The sequence below is a fragment of the Lactuca virosa genome, chromosome 2 (assembly GCF_052849685.1).
Source record: "Lactuca virosa cultivar CGN04683 chromosome 2, Lactuca_virosa_CGN04683_v6, whole genome shotgun sequence".
NCBI lineage: Eukaryota > Viridiplantae > Streptophyta > Magnoliopsida > Asterales > Asteraceae > Lactuca > Lactuca virosa.
Window position 1 is genome coordinate 6,111,998 of NC_136427.1, and position 14,782 is coordinate 6,126,779.

Here is a 14,782-nt window from a genome sequence, read left to right on the forward strand (position 1 = left end):
CTCAAAGCCCACTACCATCGACTACCAACATAAATGAAACCCGAATGCAACCCAAATGCACAAAGCGGACACTATTAGAGAAACAACTCAGAAAACAATAAACATGCATAAATATTTCTTCTTGTTGAAAACAAACCACAAAGAACAACTGGATTTGTCAAGAGGAGTTTAAGAGAAAACAATAATGGAGAAGGGTTGCCTTATACACGAAACAAAATTCTTTATTAATTACAGCAACAACCAAACATTACATAGACACGTACTATATATATAGACCTATGTGTAACTGTCAAATGGCGGTTACTATCCCAACCAATGCACCGGTCAAATGAAATTCATTCAAACCAACACAATTGTTCAATCTAGTCGGTCTAGATGCAATACTATTAATACTGATAATAAATACTAATAACTACTGTTTTAATAAATAATTACCAAACTACCCTTGTCTAGCTTATATCTTTCAACAGACACTACCCAAGTCAAATGAACTCAGATGAAACCAGATGCAAAAAAATGAATGTCTTCAGGGTCGGCTTCTAAGGTTGATGCAATCCCATTCAAACCTATGGCTGAGTTGCAGCGACATTTAGGTCACAAATGGGCAAGTTTGAGTCAGGGTTCCATCAGTGATGACGCGGGTGGGTGGTGGAGAGGGAAACAAAAAGAGATGCATGTCAATGGTGAATAAGGAGGGAGGAGATGTAGTTGTCGGTCAAGAGGGAGTATGGAAGAGATGTCGTCGACATCGTGGCTTTGAACGAGAGGGATAGAACGGGATTGAGAAAGGAACATGAGGGAGCGGGTTTGGGCCTTTGGGTGATATATTTTTTTATTAATTTTTTTAATAAGATAATAATAGAAAAATATAAAAAAGGTATAAATGTCATTTCAAGGCTGATAGAGACTATACACCATACAAAATCAAAAGTTAAGGATGGTCCGAATACAAAACAAAAGATAGAGACTAAACACAAAATTTTGGTAAATCATAGGGACGATTTCAGTCATTTGTTCTAATATATAAGTTAAAAAGATCTTATATAAAATTAAATCTAAATTGAAAAAGGAAATGAAAGTTTACACCCATTTGGTCATGCATCTATTTTATTCCACCGGTCAATCAAAGCCCACCTAATCTTCCATCAAGATATCCACTCCACAACACGTTTACTAGCCTTGGGAGCTGTGTTCACCGGTGAAAATGTATGCCACGTAGGCTTTGACTCGTAAGAACATCCCCATACCCCTTAACCATATGTACATCCAACACATATAAACACATTTCTTACAACTCCCACAAAAAATAAAAAACCTAGCAACACATCTTCAAAATGCTATACTTTAACCCCCTTGTTTATAAACCAAGACATATATATACTACCACATAACTTCGATATAACTTTCAATATTGATTTTTAAAAATATATATACAACTTATACTCATTAGCAATTTAGCATTCTAAATTTCAATTAATTTCATAAAATTTAGTTACACGTTCAAAAAATACCCGTAAATCGCGTATTCGAATCAGTTTATCTTCGTTCCGAATCCTGCCCAATCTCACAATCTCTACTCTCATTCGATATCGACCTCTCAACTTTTTGCCTCTTCTTATCTCTCGGATCTTTCTTTTCATCAATAAGCGATAACAATGTCTGAAGCCGCCTCGACCCGGCCCCACCGGAATCCGGTGCCGCCCGGGCAATATTACGAAATCGCCGGAAAACTTGACAAAAGTAAATAAAAAGGGCAATGAAACACGCGATACCACAGATAAGAAAGAGACCCCAGAAACTTTTGAGGTGTAATCTGTCTGATTCAAGCTCTGAATTATCAGTGCTACATCCGCTTCTTATTAGCCATTTGTCATGGATCCGTTGAAGGTCTCCGTTTTCTGATAGCGTGAGGATTGCGGTTGATAAGTCGACTGCTAATGGAGAGTCACGGGGGAATGCCTGTAATGTGATTTGACCGTATTAGCCTCGGTTATTATTCTCAATTTGTAAACTAATTAGAGTTTTGTGGTTAAATGAAATGCAAAGATATAATGTGTTTTATTGGTTTGTTAATCATAGCATCCTACTTTTGTTTTCTCGCGTTGCATAGATTGTACTTTGAAAAATCTACACACTTGAAAGTATAATCTTGTAATAAGAAGAAATGAAAGCATAAATATATGAAAAGCTAATAAATGAATGTATATTGCTATTTTATGCATTTAGACTTTTGATGAAGTCAAATTCAAGAGATAGGTTAAATACAAGAACTAGCAATGTATTTTCACTGATTTGTTTATTTTAACATCTTACTTTCATTTCTGCATATTACTACAATATACTTTGAAAAACCTACCCAATTATAGCAATATCATCGAAATACAAAGCTAATTGGATAGATTTTTTAAGGTATAATCACCTAATAAGAAAAACAATAAAAGTACAACGCTAAAATTGGGTCGATGTTTCGATTTACACAACCTTAAAAAACATGAAAGTATAATGTTTAATCAAAAGAAATGAAAGCAGGATGCTATTATAAACAAATATGTGAACATACAATGTTGTTTCTTGCATTCAGCCCTAGAAATAAATAATGTCCTATTATTTCTTGAATCTGGATTCACCAAGGGTTAAATGCATAAAATAGCAACACACTTTTATTTATTTGTTTATTATAGCATGTATTTCCATTTTTTATTACAGCATCGTATTCTTTTAAAGGCACTGGACTTTGAATAATGAACCTAATTACAGCATTGTACTCTCAACATGTTTTAATAGAAAAGTATACTCCAAAAAATCTATCCAATTATAGGTTAATATAATGAGGTAGATTATGAAAAGTACAATGATGTAATAGGAAGAATTGAAAGTATGACCCTATAAAAACATATCACTGAATATACGTTGCCATTTCTTGCCCTTAATACGCTATGATTTAAAGTTTTAAACATATGTTTTATATTTAGAGGTACTTCTATGAGATAACAAAGTACCCACATATCAATCAATTAGAAATTTCAAATCTTGAAAATAAACACGAAAAACAAAGAAATTAAAGAAGGAACTTACAAATCCCCATCCGCTCTTGGTGAACTCGCGCCCAACAACCCTAAATTTGCACTGATTCGATAAGAAAAGCTCAACGTATGGTCGTTCATCAACAATGGCCGCCACCCCACCCTTGTCGGAGCCTTTTAGGAGTGCATCAGCGTAAGCATCAGGCGTTCCAAGAGGAACAAGTCTGGATTCAGAAATTCCGATCTCATCAACCAAATATCGTTCTGCAAAAGACCCCACTTGGTATCCAATTCGATCGTTGGTTTTTTTCAAGGTATCGATGCCTTTGATTGGAGAAGATAACTGTTGGACTGTGAGAATCGAAGTCAAACTTGCGGTGTAACTCGAATTGATTATTAGAACTACGAACAGCCATATGAGTAAAACTATACGTCCGAGAGTACTTGCCGTGTTTTCCCCTGCATAAAAAAAACGCGTCACTCAATTGGAAAGAATTGCAATTTGATAGAGAGCCTAGAGCCGTTTGTGAAATTCTAGGGTTAAAAAGGGTATTTTAGTACTTTTTGTGAATTCCAAGTTTCAAATTCATTTGCAACCAAAGGCTCGGCTGGATCACTGGAACGGAATCGAATTCCAATTCCAGCCAACCATTGCACTTTGACTTTTCAAGTCAAACGTTTCTCTCAAACTTCAATTTGGGTATTGTAACTGATTTGGTACCAAATGTCGTCCCAGATGTAATATATTTATGAAATTTCTCAAAAATTAATACGAATTTCAAAATTCAAGCATTGTTCAGTTTGATTTCAAAAATCAAACAGAGAGTGGTATCAAGCACCACTCACTACAGTTGACTTTTGAGGTCAAAATGTTGCTGTTGAAAAATAAGCAATCTCACTTACTATGTGCAAAAAAGAGAGTAGAAAGGCTAAACCTGCAAGGAAAGAAACCAAGACTTAAATAAGAAACAAGATTGTAGCAAGAAAACAAGATATCATATCATTAAGCTATGCCAAACTACGCTTAGGTGGTGTTTCTTTTTGACATTAACTGAATTAAAAGATAACAAGACTTAAAACCCAAATATGCATATGTGTACATGAAAGAAGAAGAAAACTAACCATAGAATGGTTATGATCTGTCTTTTAGGTGTCCCTCTAAACTCATCGTTTATCCGATGCTCTAAAATCCAAACCACTGTGCCAACCACAAGAAAGAAAAAAGCAGTGACAGCCCACAATGTTGGAGAAAACGGGCGCAAAAAAGCCCAAGCACCCGTGTTCATTTTCTTGAATGGAGCCACTACAACAAGCCCTGATGCAGCATATGGTTGTGTGAAATCCACAATTCTTGTTCGGTTTGTGACTATTGCAATATCACCAACCGCACCATCAAATACCTACACCAAAGTTTGATTTTTAATGCTTCAGTGTGCTATGAATTATTTAGGCATTGTTTAGGCCACTTTAGTTATGCATGATATGTTGTCACTGTACTGTGTTTGACATGCATTGGACTGAGACTGTGATTGATGTCAATGGGACAAAAACTGTAATTTTTTGTCACACCAAAAAAGTGGGACAAAGATTCGCTCTCGATGCCCTCCTCATCCGCATCTCGAAAACAGCCCTAGAAAGCCTGTCAAGCTCCATGTACTTGTTTATTATAACATCCTACTTTCTAGGGGTGAGCATATTAACTGAAAAACCGAACCATAACCAAATTAACCAATATAACCGAACCATTTTAACCGAATCATTACTAAAAGCTATGGTGCGGTTTCTAATTTTGATTAACCGAATACATATGGTTCGGTTATGGTTTTCATCTAAAACCGAACCACTATTAACCGAACCAAACCAATAATATTAATCAATACTTTTAATATAATATAATATTAAATACTCCCCCCCCATCCCATATTTATTGTCCACTTTTGATTTTTAAAGTTTTTATTTTTCAAATTTAATTTTAAATATTTTTATTTTTAATATATAATACTTGATGCAAAATATATTATTGAATTGTGTTTTAAATGTCTTTTCATTTTTATAATTTTTATCAAGTAATTTATAACATAAATAAAAATATTTAATGTCAAAGTTGAAGAATATATACTTTAAAAGTCAAAGTGAACAATAAATATGAGACGGAAGGAGTATATTATATGTAATTATATGAAGAATTAAAAATTTAAAGGGTAATTATTTAGAATTATATATGATAAATAATCTTCTATCAATACAATTATATATACATAATCATTCACTTTTTATAATGGACTTTATGTTTTTCAATTTTTATAGAAAAGTATTTTTAATTTTATGTCATGTTGAACCATTATCGTTAACCAATATTACCCATTAACCATAAGCATTAACCGACTAAAACCGTTATCCAAAACCAATATTAACCGCTACCCAATGACTATTGAAATACATTAACCAATTGTAATGGTTATGGTTCGATTTTGACCAATAACCGAACCAAACCACCCCATTTCTGATTGCATCATTCTACCTTCATTTTTTCTCTTATTAAGGCATTGTACTTTCAAAACGCTACCTAATTATAGCATTGTACTTTGAAAAATTTATCGAATTATATCGACAAAAAATGCTTTGTATTTGGATGACATTGCTATAATTACGTAAATCTTTCAAAGCACAACGTTTTAATATGAAGAAATGGAAGTAAGATGCTATAATAAAGGAAAAAAAACAAAAGTATGTTTCTATTTCTTGCATTTAAACCAATTAAAAACATTAATATTCAAAGTCAAACTCACCCCTGCTGCGATCAATCTCACAAGCTCGGTATAACTTGGATTTTCTTTCCCATTCCCAAATGGCACAAATTGATACGGAACTGCATATGGTAACAAATTGACCGCAGAAACAAACACATCGATACAAAAACCTTTCGAATAATTACTCCCCGGTAATTGTGAAACAAATTCCTTATAACTAACCCTAATCGGAACTGCAATTTTCAACAACTTTCCATTATTCGGGAAAACCCAACCCCGTGGTTTTGTCACTATCTCCCCAGGCCAAATCACACTATGAAGTTCTTGATTATGTGATCCGTTGACTTTTTTCGAGTCAAGATTCTCGGGAGTCAAAGTTGACAAACCGGAACTATTTGACCAATATCCAACCGTTCGAAATCCGGTTCCGATTATGTTAAGAATATCGTACGCGGGATTGACAAGACTTCGATCCGAATCAAACTTTATATGCCCGGTTAAACCAATAAAATCACTATTCAATATATTATCCAATAGTAATTTTCCTCCATTAAAGATGCTCATCGCATCAAGATGAAGATCCGCAAGACCTGCGTTACTTAATCTTGAATCATTTGAAAAGGAAATAACACCACCTTGATCAAAGAACGCATCAAGAGCATGAGCTATAATCCAAACGGAATCATATGCGTATAAACCATAAGAATTTAGCCCAAAAGAACCACCCGATAATTTTTTAAATTTTTCCGTAAAAGATTTAGAACCGGGGGTGTGTTGGCGTAAAGCAAGAACGCCTTGCATGTCGTCCATTTTATCCGATAAATTTGGAAAATTTGAATCTAAAGCAGACGAAAGCCAATCGGTAGCAATCCAAACGTACCCATCTTCCATCATTCCAAGATAACGCGCAACCGAAAAAATCAAGAATCCAATATCCGGATACACGTGAAGAACAATCACTCGCGATTCCATTAATGCGATTTTCACAAGAATATCCATGATTTCACTCCGCCCGTATCCTAATTCCGATTCCGACCCCGGTGGGATTCCGGCTTTGTATGATATTCTACAACGTCTTGCAGCTAATGCATCATCTAACGCTAATACCCCGTTTCTTCCATAATCATCGTCTATGTAAATTGCAATGACTTCTCTCCATGTGTAGTAGTCTATGATTTCGGATACAGCTGTCATTTGGTGTAAGTCACTTTGTGTTGATCTTATGAAATATGGGAATTGGAGGTTGGACAGTGTGGGGTCCGTGGCGGCGAATGATAAAAGAGGGACTTGTAGTTCGTTTGCTACGTGTGATATAATGTGGGCTACTACGGATGATTGTGGCCCTACGATTGCAACCGTATCGCTTTCCATAAATTGCAATGCTGTAAATGGTAAAAAGATAATTGTTCACAATACAAAATTCTATAAGAAATAGCAACATACTTTCAAAGATTTGTTTATTACAACATCCTATTGTCACTTCTGTATACAACATTGTACTTTGAAAAATCTACCCAATTATATCAATGTGATCCAAATATAAAAAAATTTTATCTGTTATATTTGGATAGACTTTTCAAAATATAGTGTCCTAATAAGAAAAAAACTGAAAGTATAATGCCATAAGTGGGTAGATTAACAAAGTAAAATGTTTTAATAAGATTAAAAAAAATTACAATTCTGTTATAGAAAGAAAAGAAAGTAGTTACTCTATTTAGCCCTAGAGATAAAATAAAGGTATATAAATGCTCATTAATCTACCTTCTGATAATGAGTTTTGTTACAACTAGTATAAAAACTAATTATTTGATCCTTAAATGATATTTAACCATAAGTAAACACACACGAACAGAAACTAGAAACAATCAGATAATCACTTTCAAAAAGCACCTCCAAACACCACATGAATCATATTACCTATTTGCCCCTATAGATAATATGCAACATTAGCTAGGATTCATCAAGGTCCACAAGATCTACTCTTATTCTGCTGTAAGAGGTAAAAGAGAAAGCATCTTTTGAACACCCATAAGTATTGCAACATTTCAATTTTCTGGATGTCCCACAAAAAGCTTTTTATTTCAAGTTACCTCTTAAAATATTAAAGTGTGAGAGGGATTGATAGAGTAATATATGGTCTTTTTGAAGGAAATGAGATCATAATTTTCTTAAAGAACATAAATAAATCTAAATAATTTGATATAAATTCATGATTTACCTCCAACCATGCCAAGAAACCCACTACAATTTGAACTCCGCATTTCAATTCTAAGTTCTGATCCACGAAGAACAGTTGAATTGGCATTAACATCTTTAACAGCTTCTTCAATTGCAACTTTAGCAACTCTTCCAATTGTTGAATCAAAAGTGAAAATTGCTCCAATATTCACAACAGCTGGTCTTGTAGATGCATTATGTGATGTCAAACCATTTGTAAGGAAAACCCCCAAATTTAGTAACAGTGTAACAACAAGATTCCAAACAAGAACACTCATCATATCATATCAAATTTGATCCACCTGAAATCATGGGTTTCTGGGAATTTTAATTTGACTGTGGATTTAGGGATTTGGAAACTGAATTCTTCACAAAATAAAAAATAATAATAATAATAACAATCGAATGTGAACAGAGTGGTTACTTACCAAGATCATGTCAGAGCTTTAAAACCCTAATCTTGAAGAAATTAATCAAGAAAAATAAAACAAAGTGGAATTATGAAGGAACATCAAAAGGTAACCCACGAGAAAGGGTTCTTTCGTACACCCCACAAAGAAAAAGTTGAAAACAGAAACAGGGAATCAGATGCAATGCCCTAAACACAATTTTTTAAGAAACCCATGTCATAAAGATTCTTAAAAGCTTAACTGATTGATCAAAAACCCCAAAATAGAGGGACAGACAGAAAGCAAATTCAACTACAAATTTACTATTTTAAGAAAGAAAAGGTAAAAACTAAAAACCCTTCAGTTTTATATTATGATCAGCTAACGTAATACATTTGGTGAAATTAAGTTTTAAAAACAGTAGAAATACCTGGGGTAGGTGTCTAATGTCGAATTAAAAGTCTAGAAACATCGTAAAACAGTCGACTTCAAATCTTCAATGGAGTTAGCTTCATAAAATAACACAGCAGGGTCAAAGTTGGGAATCGAAAAAGGCTCTGATAAACATGGAAACCTGAATGTGGAAATCAAGACACAGAGAGAATCTATCTGCGGGCAAGTTGAAAGGGTCAATTTCTAACAAAAAAAAAAAATCATTCATTTTTATAATAATACTAATTACATGAACAAGGGAGTGTCTTCTCGTTTCGTTTTGGCTGAAGGGTTTTTTCTGGATGGGGTAAATGAGGTAGGTGTGTATATAAGTACAACAGCAAGATGACAGAAGGTTGAGATACAATGGGGATAAGACTTCTTGGAAAAGAAAGAGATGCATGGATTTTATGTGGAAGAAAAGAATAAAAGTAGATTAGGATATAGAACGTGACAACATGTAACACACCCTTGGTTTTGTTTAAAATTTGATGAATATAATATTACATGCATAATTAAATATGAGATTAATCTAGCATTTAAGACACCCTTTAATGATTAAAGGTCATAAAATATCCAGCCTTGGAAATCTTTGGTACTGTTTTTATAAAGTGCGATTTCACATATGAGTCACAACACATGGAATCATCTTTTATATTTTTCAATTAAAGAATATGAAAAAGGTAGACCGGCTAATATATGGAACTAGTTTTATTTGTATTTTCTATCGGATATACGAAAGAGTCCATATGTTTATCACTTCATCATATGGTTTAATCAATTTTACGTATGGACGGATTCACAAATCTTTATTCTAATAAATGAATAGATTTATTCTTCTATTGGCAGGTGTCATTATATTAAAACTCTTCATTAATATTATATGTCCCATATCATGTCACTTGTCAACATATTAATTATTCATTTCAAATTTCAAATTTTCACCCTAATTATATTAAATTTTAAATTTTAAATTTCAAATTTTTTCACTTTAATTATATCAAATTAAAAACATTAGATTAAAAAATAAAATATATAAGGTGATATAACTTCACGTATTTATTTAAATCAACGACTATAATTTTATATAACTAAAAAGAATATCTTTTAAATAATAATTTATTTAAAATAATTAATTAATAATTTTGATTTTTTAATATGAAAGATTAATTAATTTTATAACCGTGGTTCTTACGGGTTGTAAACTAGTATATATATATATATATATATATATATATATATATATATATATATATATATATATATATATATAATAAATGAAGATAATTTTTGCCACATGTCAATTTCTAATGAATTTTGACACTTGTCATTTTGTGATATTTTTTAAATAAATAATATCCACATGTCAATTTATGGTTTTTTCAATTTTTAAAATTAAAAAGTCATATAATCTTCTACTTAAATATGTAAAGTATTAAATGTAATAAATATTATAATAAATTGCAATTAATATCTTTCTTTATTCCTTATGTCAAAATTTTATTTAAAAAAATACTTATTATTTACAATTTAATAATTTATTTTATTTAATATCCGTGTAATACACGGGTTTTACACCTAGTGTATATATATATATATATATATATATATATATATTTAATACCCGTGTAATACACGGGTTTTACACCTAGTGTATATATATATATGTATATATATATATATATATATATATATATATATATATATAAGGTGAGGTTCAATAGAGAACCATAATTAACAAAGAACCAAGTAACCAATCGTGAGCGTCGAAAATCATAATGATCAACGGCAAAGGAAATAGATGTACATTTGTACATTGGACGCACACACACCGGATTATACCAAAAAATCCACCTCGTTACCAAAAAACACACCTCTTTTTTTCGTTTAAAAAAATTTTTAAACCACATTTTTTTATCGAAAATAAAAAACCGAATATACCGTTGTTCTCGATTTTTCGTCATTTTTCCATATTGATCCATGATGATATATAAAAAACGATTTTTTTTTTTGAAAAAAACTCACTTCATTTTGTTAGTTTTTTCAATATTTAAGTTTATTTTTATCAAAAAAAAGAAACTAATTATACTAAAAAAATATTATTTTTTTGTAATCTATTAATAAACATCAACACCAACTAGAAAAAAAAAAAAACCTCGATCAGTGTAGATTCACACTGTGAATCTAAACTGTAAATATTTCAATTTTTAACATTCACAATGTGAAAAAACTCGATCAGTTCAGCAGGGCTGCACACTATGAATCTGAAAATGTTAAAAAAAAAAAAACTCGATTAGTGTAGATTCACACTGTGAATTTAAACTGTAAATATTTCAATTTTTAACATTCAAAATGTGAAAAAGTTTGATCAGTTCAGATTCACATTGTAAATCTGACTTAGTATTATGCACGCTATGAATTGAGAAGGTTCACAATGTGAATCTAAACAAGTTCAGAATATGAATCTGAACAGGTTCACAATGTGAATCTGAACTGAAATATCGTTTTTTTTACATGAATATGAATGTATGTTTAAAAAGTACAAAAAGGCATGAATTTTGATATATTTATTAATTTTTTTTCTATAAAAATTTGACCTTAACTTTTGAACAAAGAAATGAAAGTGGGTTTTTTTTTCGAAAAAAAAAAGTTCGTTTTTTATATATCATCATGAATCTCTTTGGAAAGAGGACGAAAAATCGGGAACAACGGTATACGCGGTTTTTTTTTCGATAAAAAACATGGTCTAAAAAAATTTAAAACGAAAAAAAGGAAGTGAGTTTTTTTTTTTAATCCGGTGCATGTGCGTCCATTGTAAAAGTCTACAACCGTTCCTTCATTTTGCCGTTGATCGCTTTAAATTTCGACGCTTTGGATTGGTTCCTTGGTTCCTTGATTAACCAATGAACCAATCTGTTTTTCAACTTTTAGAACTTATTTTTTATCAAAAAAAAAACTAAAAATATAGAAATTCATAACTTTTTATCATTTTTCCAATGATATCAAATTCGACAATTTTTTTTTCGTCAAATTCACAATGTGAATCTTTGAAAATTCACAATGTGAATCTAAATTCACACGGTGAATCCGAAAAATATATTTAACATTCATTATGTTAAGTTATGAATTTATATATTTTTAGTTTTTTCTCGATAAAGAATAAGCTCTAGAACTTGAAAAAAAAATCGTTTCTTGGAGAACAAATAATTATGGTTCTGTATTGAACTTTTCTATATATATATATATACACACACACCTTAATAAGCATTTAGCCTCAAACTGAATTTTAAGAGGTATAACCCTTAAAGCATCATGTACAACAACGTTATGCATTTCTCATGTGTGAATCAGTCAAAGTCGTTTGAACTAATATAGCCAATTGAATCGGTTAAAACAAACTTAGACTCACATTATATAGCACATCCCATCGTCTCCGCCACTAACATCTGATTTATTGATTTCATCTCTTTCTAATTTATACTTTTACTTGATTTTCAGGACTTCGGTGATGTCGATGCCGCCATCCCCACCGTCTAGTCCAGTCTTCACTCTCCAAGTAAGATTTCAGCTTCCCATTACTTTCTTTCTCTCCTTTCTATTCATCTGTTTCGTTCACCACTTGAAGCTTGGTGCAACTGTGTTGCTCTGCAAACATCGGTAAGTTTGCTCAAAATCTAAAAGGTATAATCATTGTTAAATTCTTTCACTTAAATTTGACTCTGTCATTTATTATCGATCTGATTCGATTCAATCTTCTGACCTAATATCATGGTTGCAGAAATCGGGATTAATCGGTGATTAATCGTGGATTAATCGCTTGGCGTTCTCCAACCGTCAAGGATTAGAGTATTAATCGGAAATTGATAATTAATCGGGTTTGGCGGGATTAATCGGTCAACAAAAGTTAAAAAAAAGTCAAAAAAGTAAAAAAAAAAAGTCAAAAAAGGTAAAAATAAATTTTAAAATTCAAAAAATCAACTTTTTTTTACTCCAAAATTTTCAAATTTTAAAAAGTTCAAATATTATACCAAAATGTTCATATTTTCGTATTTTGAAACTTTCAAATTACAAATTTTCTTATTTTCTAATTTCGAAGTACTTGTTTTTCTTAAGATATATTACTATTTGATTAATTTTAATATTTTATTAATAATCTATGGTCCCCGATTAATTCCCGCCAAGGCCAATTAATCCCTTAACACTAGTCGACCGTCGAGCTACCGTCGAACGATTTTTACAACCTTGCCTAATATGGAACCCTTTCATTTGTACTTGAGTTCAATATTAGAATTTGAGAATGAGATTTAATTTTAGCTACTGTTTTGACACATATTTTTTTTTTCTATTATCTTTTTGTGTTTGCCTTTATTTGAAGCCTATCTAAGCTAAGATCAGGTATAGAACTCGGATCTATAAGAAGGCATATATGGGTTTCTAACATCTTTTTTACACAGGTACTCCCTTTTCTCTCTATCCCTTGAAACCATATCCCGAACAACTTTCAAAACATGAAAATATGTTACACTTATCACTATCTTTATACACATACAACGATAGAAAATATAAAGGCATATCTGGGTGGTTTTCTTTCACATACGAAGGCATATATGGGTTTTGCTCTCTTTTCATTCAACATTCCTTTCACTCTCGACCTTCTCACTCTTGATTTTACAATAAAAAAAAGTCTAAACCATACGTTTGTATCATTATTGGAGTTTTTTGTTCTTTTTTTGCAAAAGCAAATAGAGTTTCCAGGAGAGTGAAACCCTTCCTAGATGTGCAATATGATTTAGCAAGCTTGGTGGAGCATTTTGTGGATGTTTTCATAGTTGTAAATTGAGTTGTAGACATAAGGAGGGGTCGCACACCAAGTGTTTGATAAAAATTATCAGCCAAATTGCATCTCAAATGGCCAAGTTCAATGTTGCTCGGTCTTTACTATTAGCCGCATAAATTCAGAACCTCTTCAGGACCAAATGATGGAGACGATGATTGGCCTACAACATGTGAGTGTCATTTCTCCTAGAACATGATAACATTTTTGTCAAGATTGGTGTTGTCATGGCCTTTGTTTTCATCTATTGCAGGTTTGGGTGTTGGTACCTTTAATGGTACAATTATAAATGTGTTTACCCATAGTAACACTCATTACTGAAACCATCGTACCACCAAACAACAAGAACTACACCTCATAGTCTCATCTCCATTCCTCACCTCCACTATTGCATCTTCACCACCACTTCCGACTATAAAGAAAATAGAAGAATAGTAAGGAGCAACATATGTGAGATTTAGTCGATGATGCTAAATAGACATTCTTAATGACATCACATGGAGAAACATACACGAAAACCACACCATTTAACCTTTATTTCGAAGCTCTAACCTTAGGTACCATTTCTGTTTTGGTAATAAAAGTTCCAAAATTTCACAATTTGATCTTGATTTCATCACATCTGCCTTTTGGCTGGTGTTGTTGATGTTGAATTAACCGAAGACCCTGATATTCCATTCCATCCAGGAAGGGAGGTTAGAGACTAAAAGCTTTTGTTATGGTTATTTATTTTTCATTTATCAAGGAACTGATGTTATTCATTCAAAAGAGGGTTGCAGTGCATGCAAATTAATTATCCAGAAACTCATGTCAGTAATCCTTAACATTTCTACTATAAAGAGTTCCATTATGTAAACTCTCTTATAGTTCTTGATAAAATTGATTTTCCTATGCTTTATCTAAAATAGGTTTTATGTTTGATAAACTAAATTGAATGTTCAGTTTCCATAATTTTTAATTTCCATATGTAAGTCGAATTTTATTAATTTTTTGGTTTATGTGATGCTAGATGTATAAATGATTTTTTGTTGTTTCATGTAAAAAAATATTCACGTTCTTCCTTCTATAACTCGAAATTTATTTAAATGTTTTTGACTGACTTATGATTATTAGATGAAGTCCTTTATACCATCTTTA

General features: G+C 31.8%; 1 protein-coding gene across 2 annotated transcripts; it reads right to left on the bottom strand.

The window, feature by feature from the left end:
* Positions 1–1,392: 1,392 nt before the first annotated feature.
* On the bottom strand, positions 1,393–9,208 carry GLR3.3 (glutamate receptor 3.3). 2 transcript variants are annotated; one of them, XM_079077714.1, is made up of 9 exons: positions 9,062–9,208; positions 8,810–8,988; positions 8,419–8,588; positions 7,992–8,292; positions 5,813–7,155; positions 4,146–4,423; positions 3,927–3,958; positions 3,076–3,482; positions 1,393–1,959 (listed from the first exon to the last, which is right to left on the bottom strand). In XM_079077714.1, the coding sequence occupies exons 4-9, from the start codon at positions 8,269–8,271 to the stop codon at positions 1,537–1,539; spliced, it is 2,763 nt and encodes a 920-aa protein (XP_078933840.1). In that variant the 5' UTR covers positions 8,272–8,292; positions 8,419–8,588; positions 8,810–8,988; positions 9,062–9,208; the 3' UTR covers positions 1,393–1,536. The 2 variants fall into 2 exon arrangements, with proteins under 2 accessions (XP_078933840.1, XP_078933839.1); XM_079077713.1 differs by lacking the exon at positions 8,419–8,588.
* Positions 9,209–14,782: the final 5,574 nt, after the last annotated feature.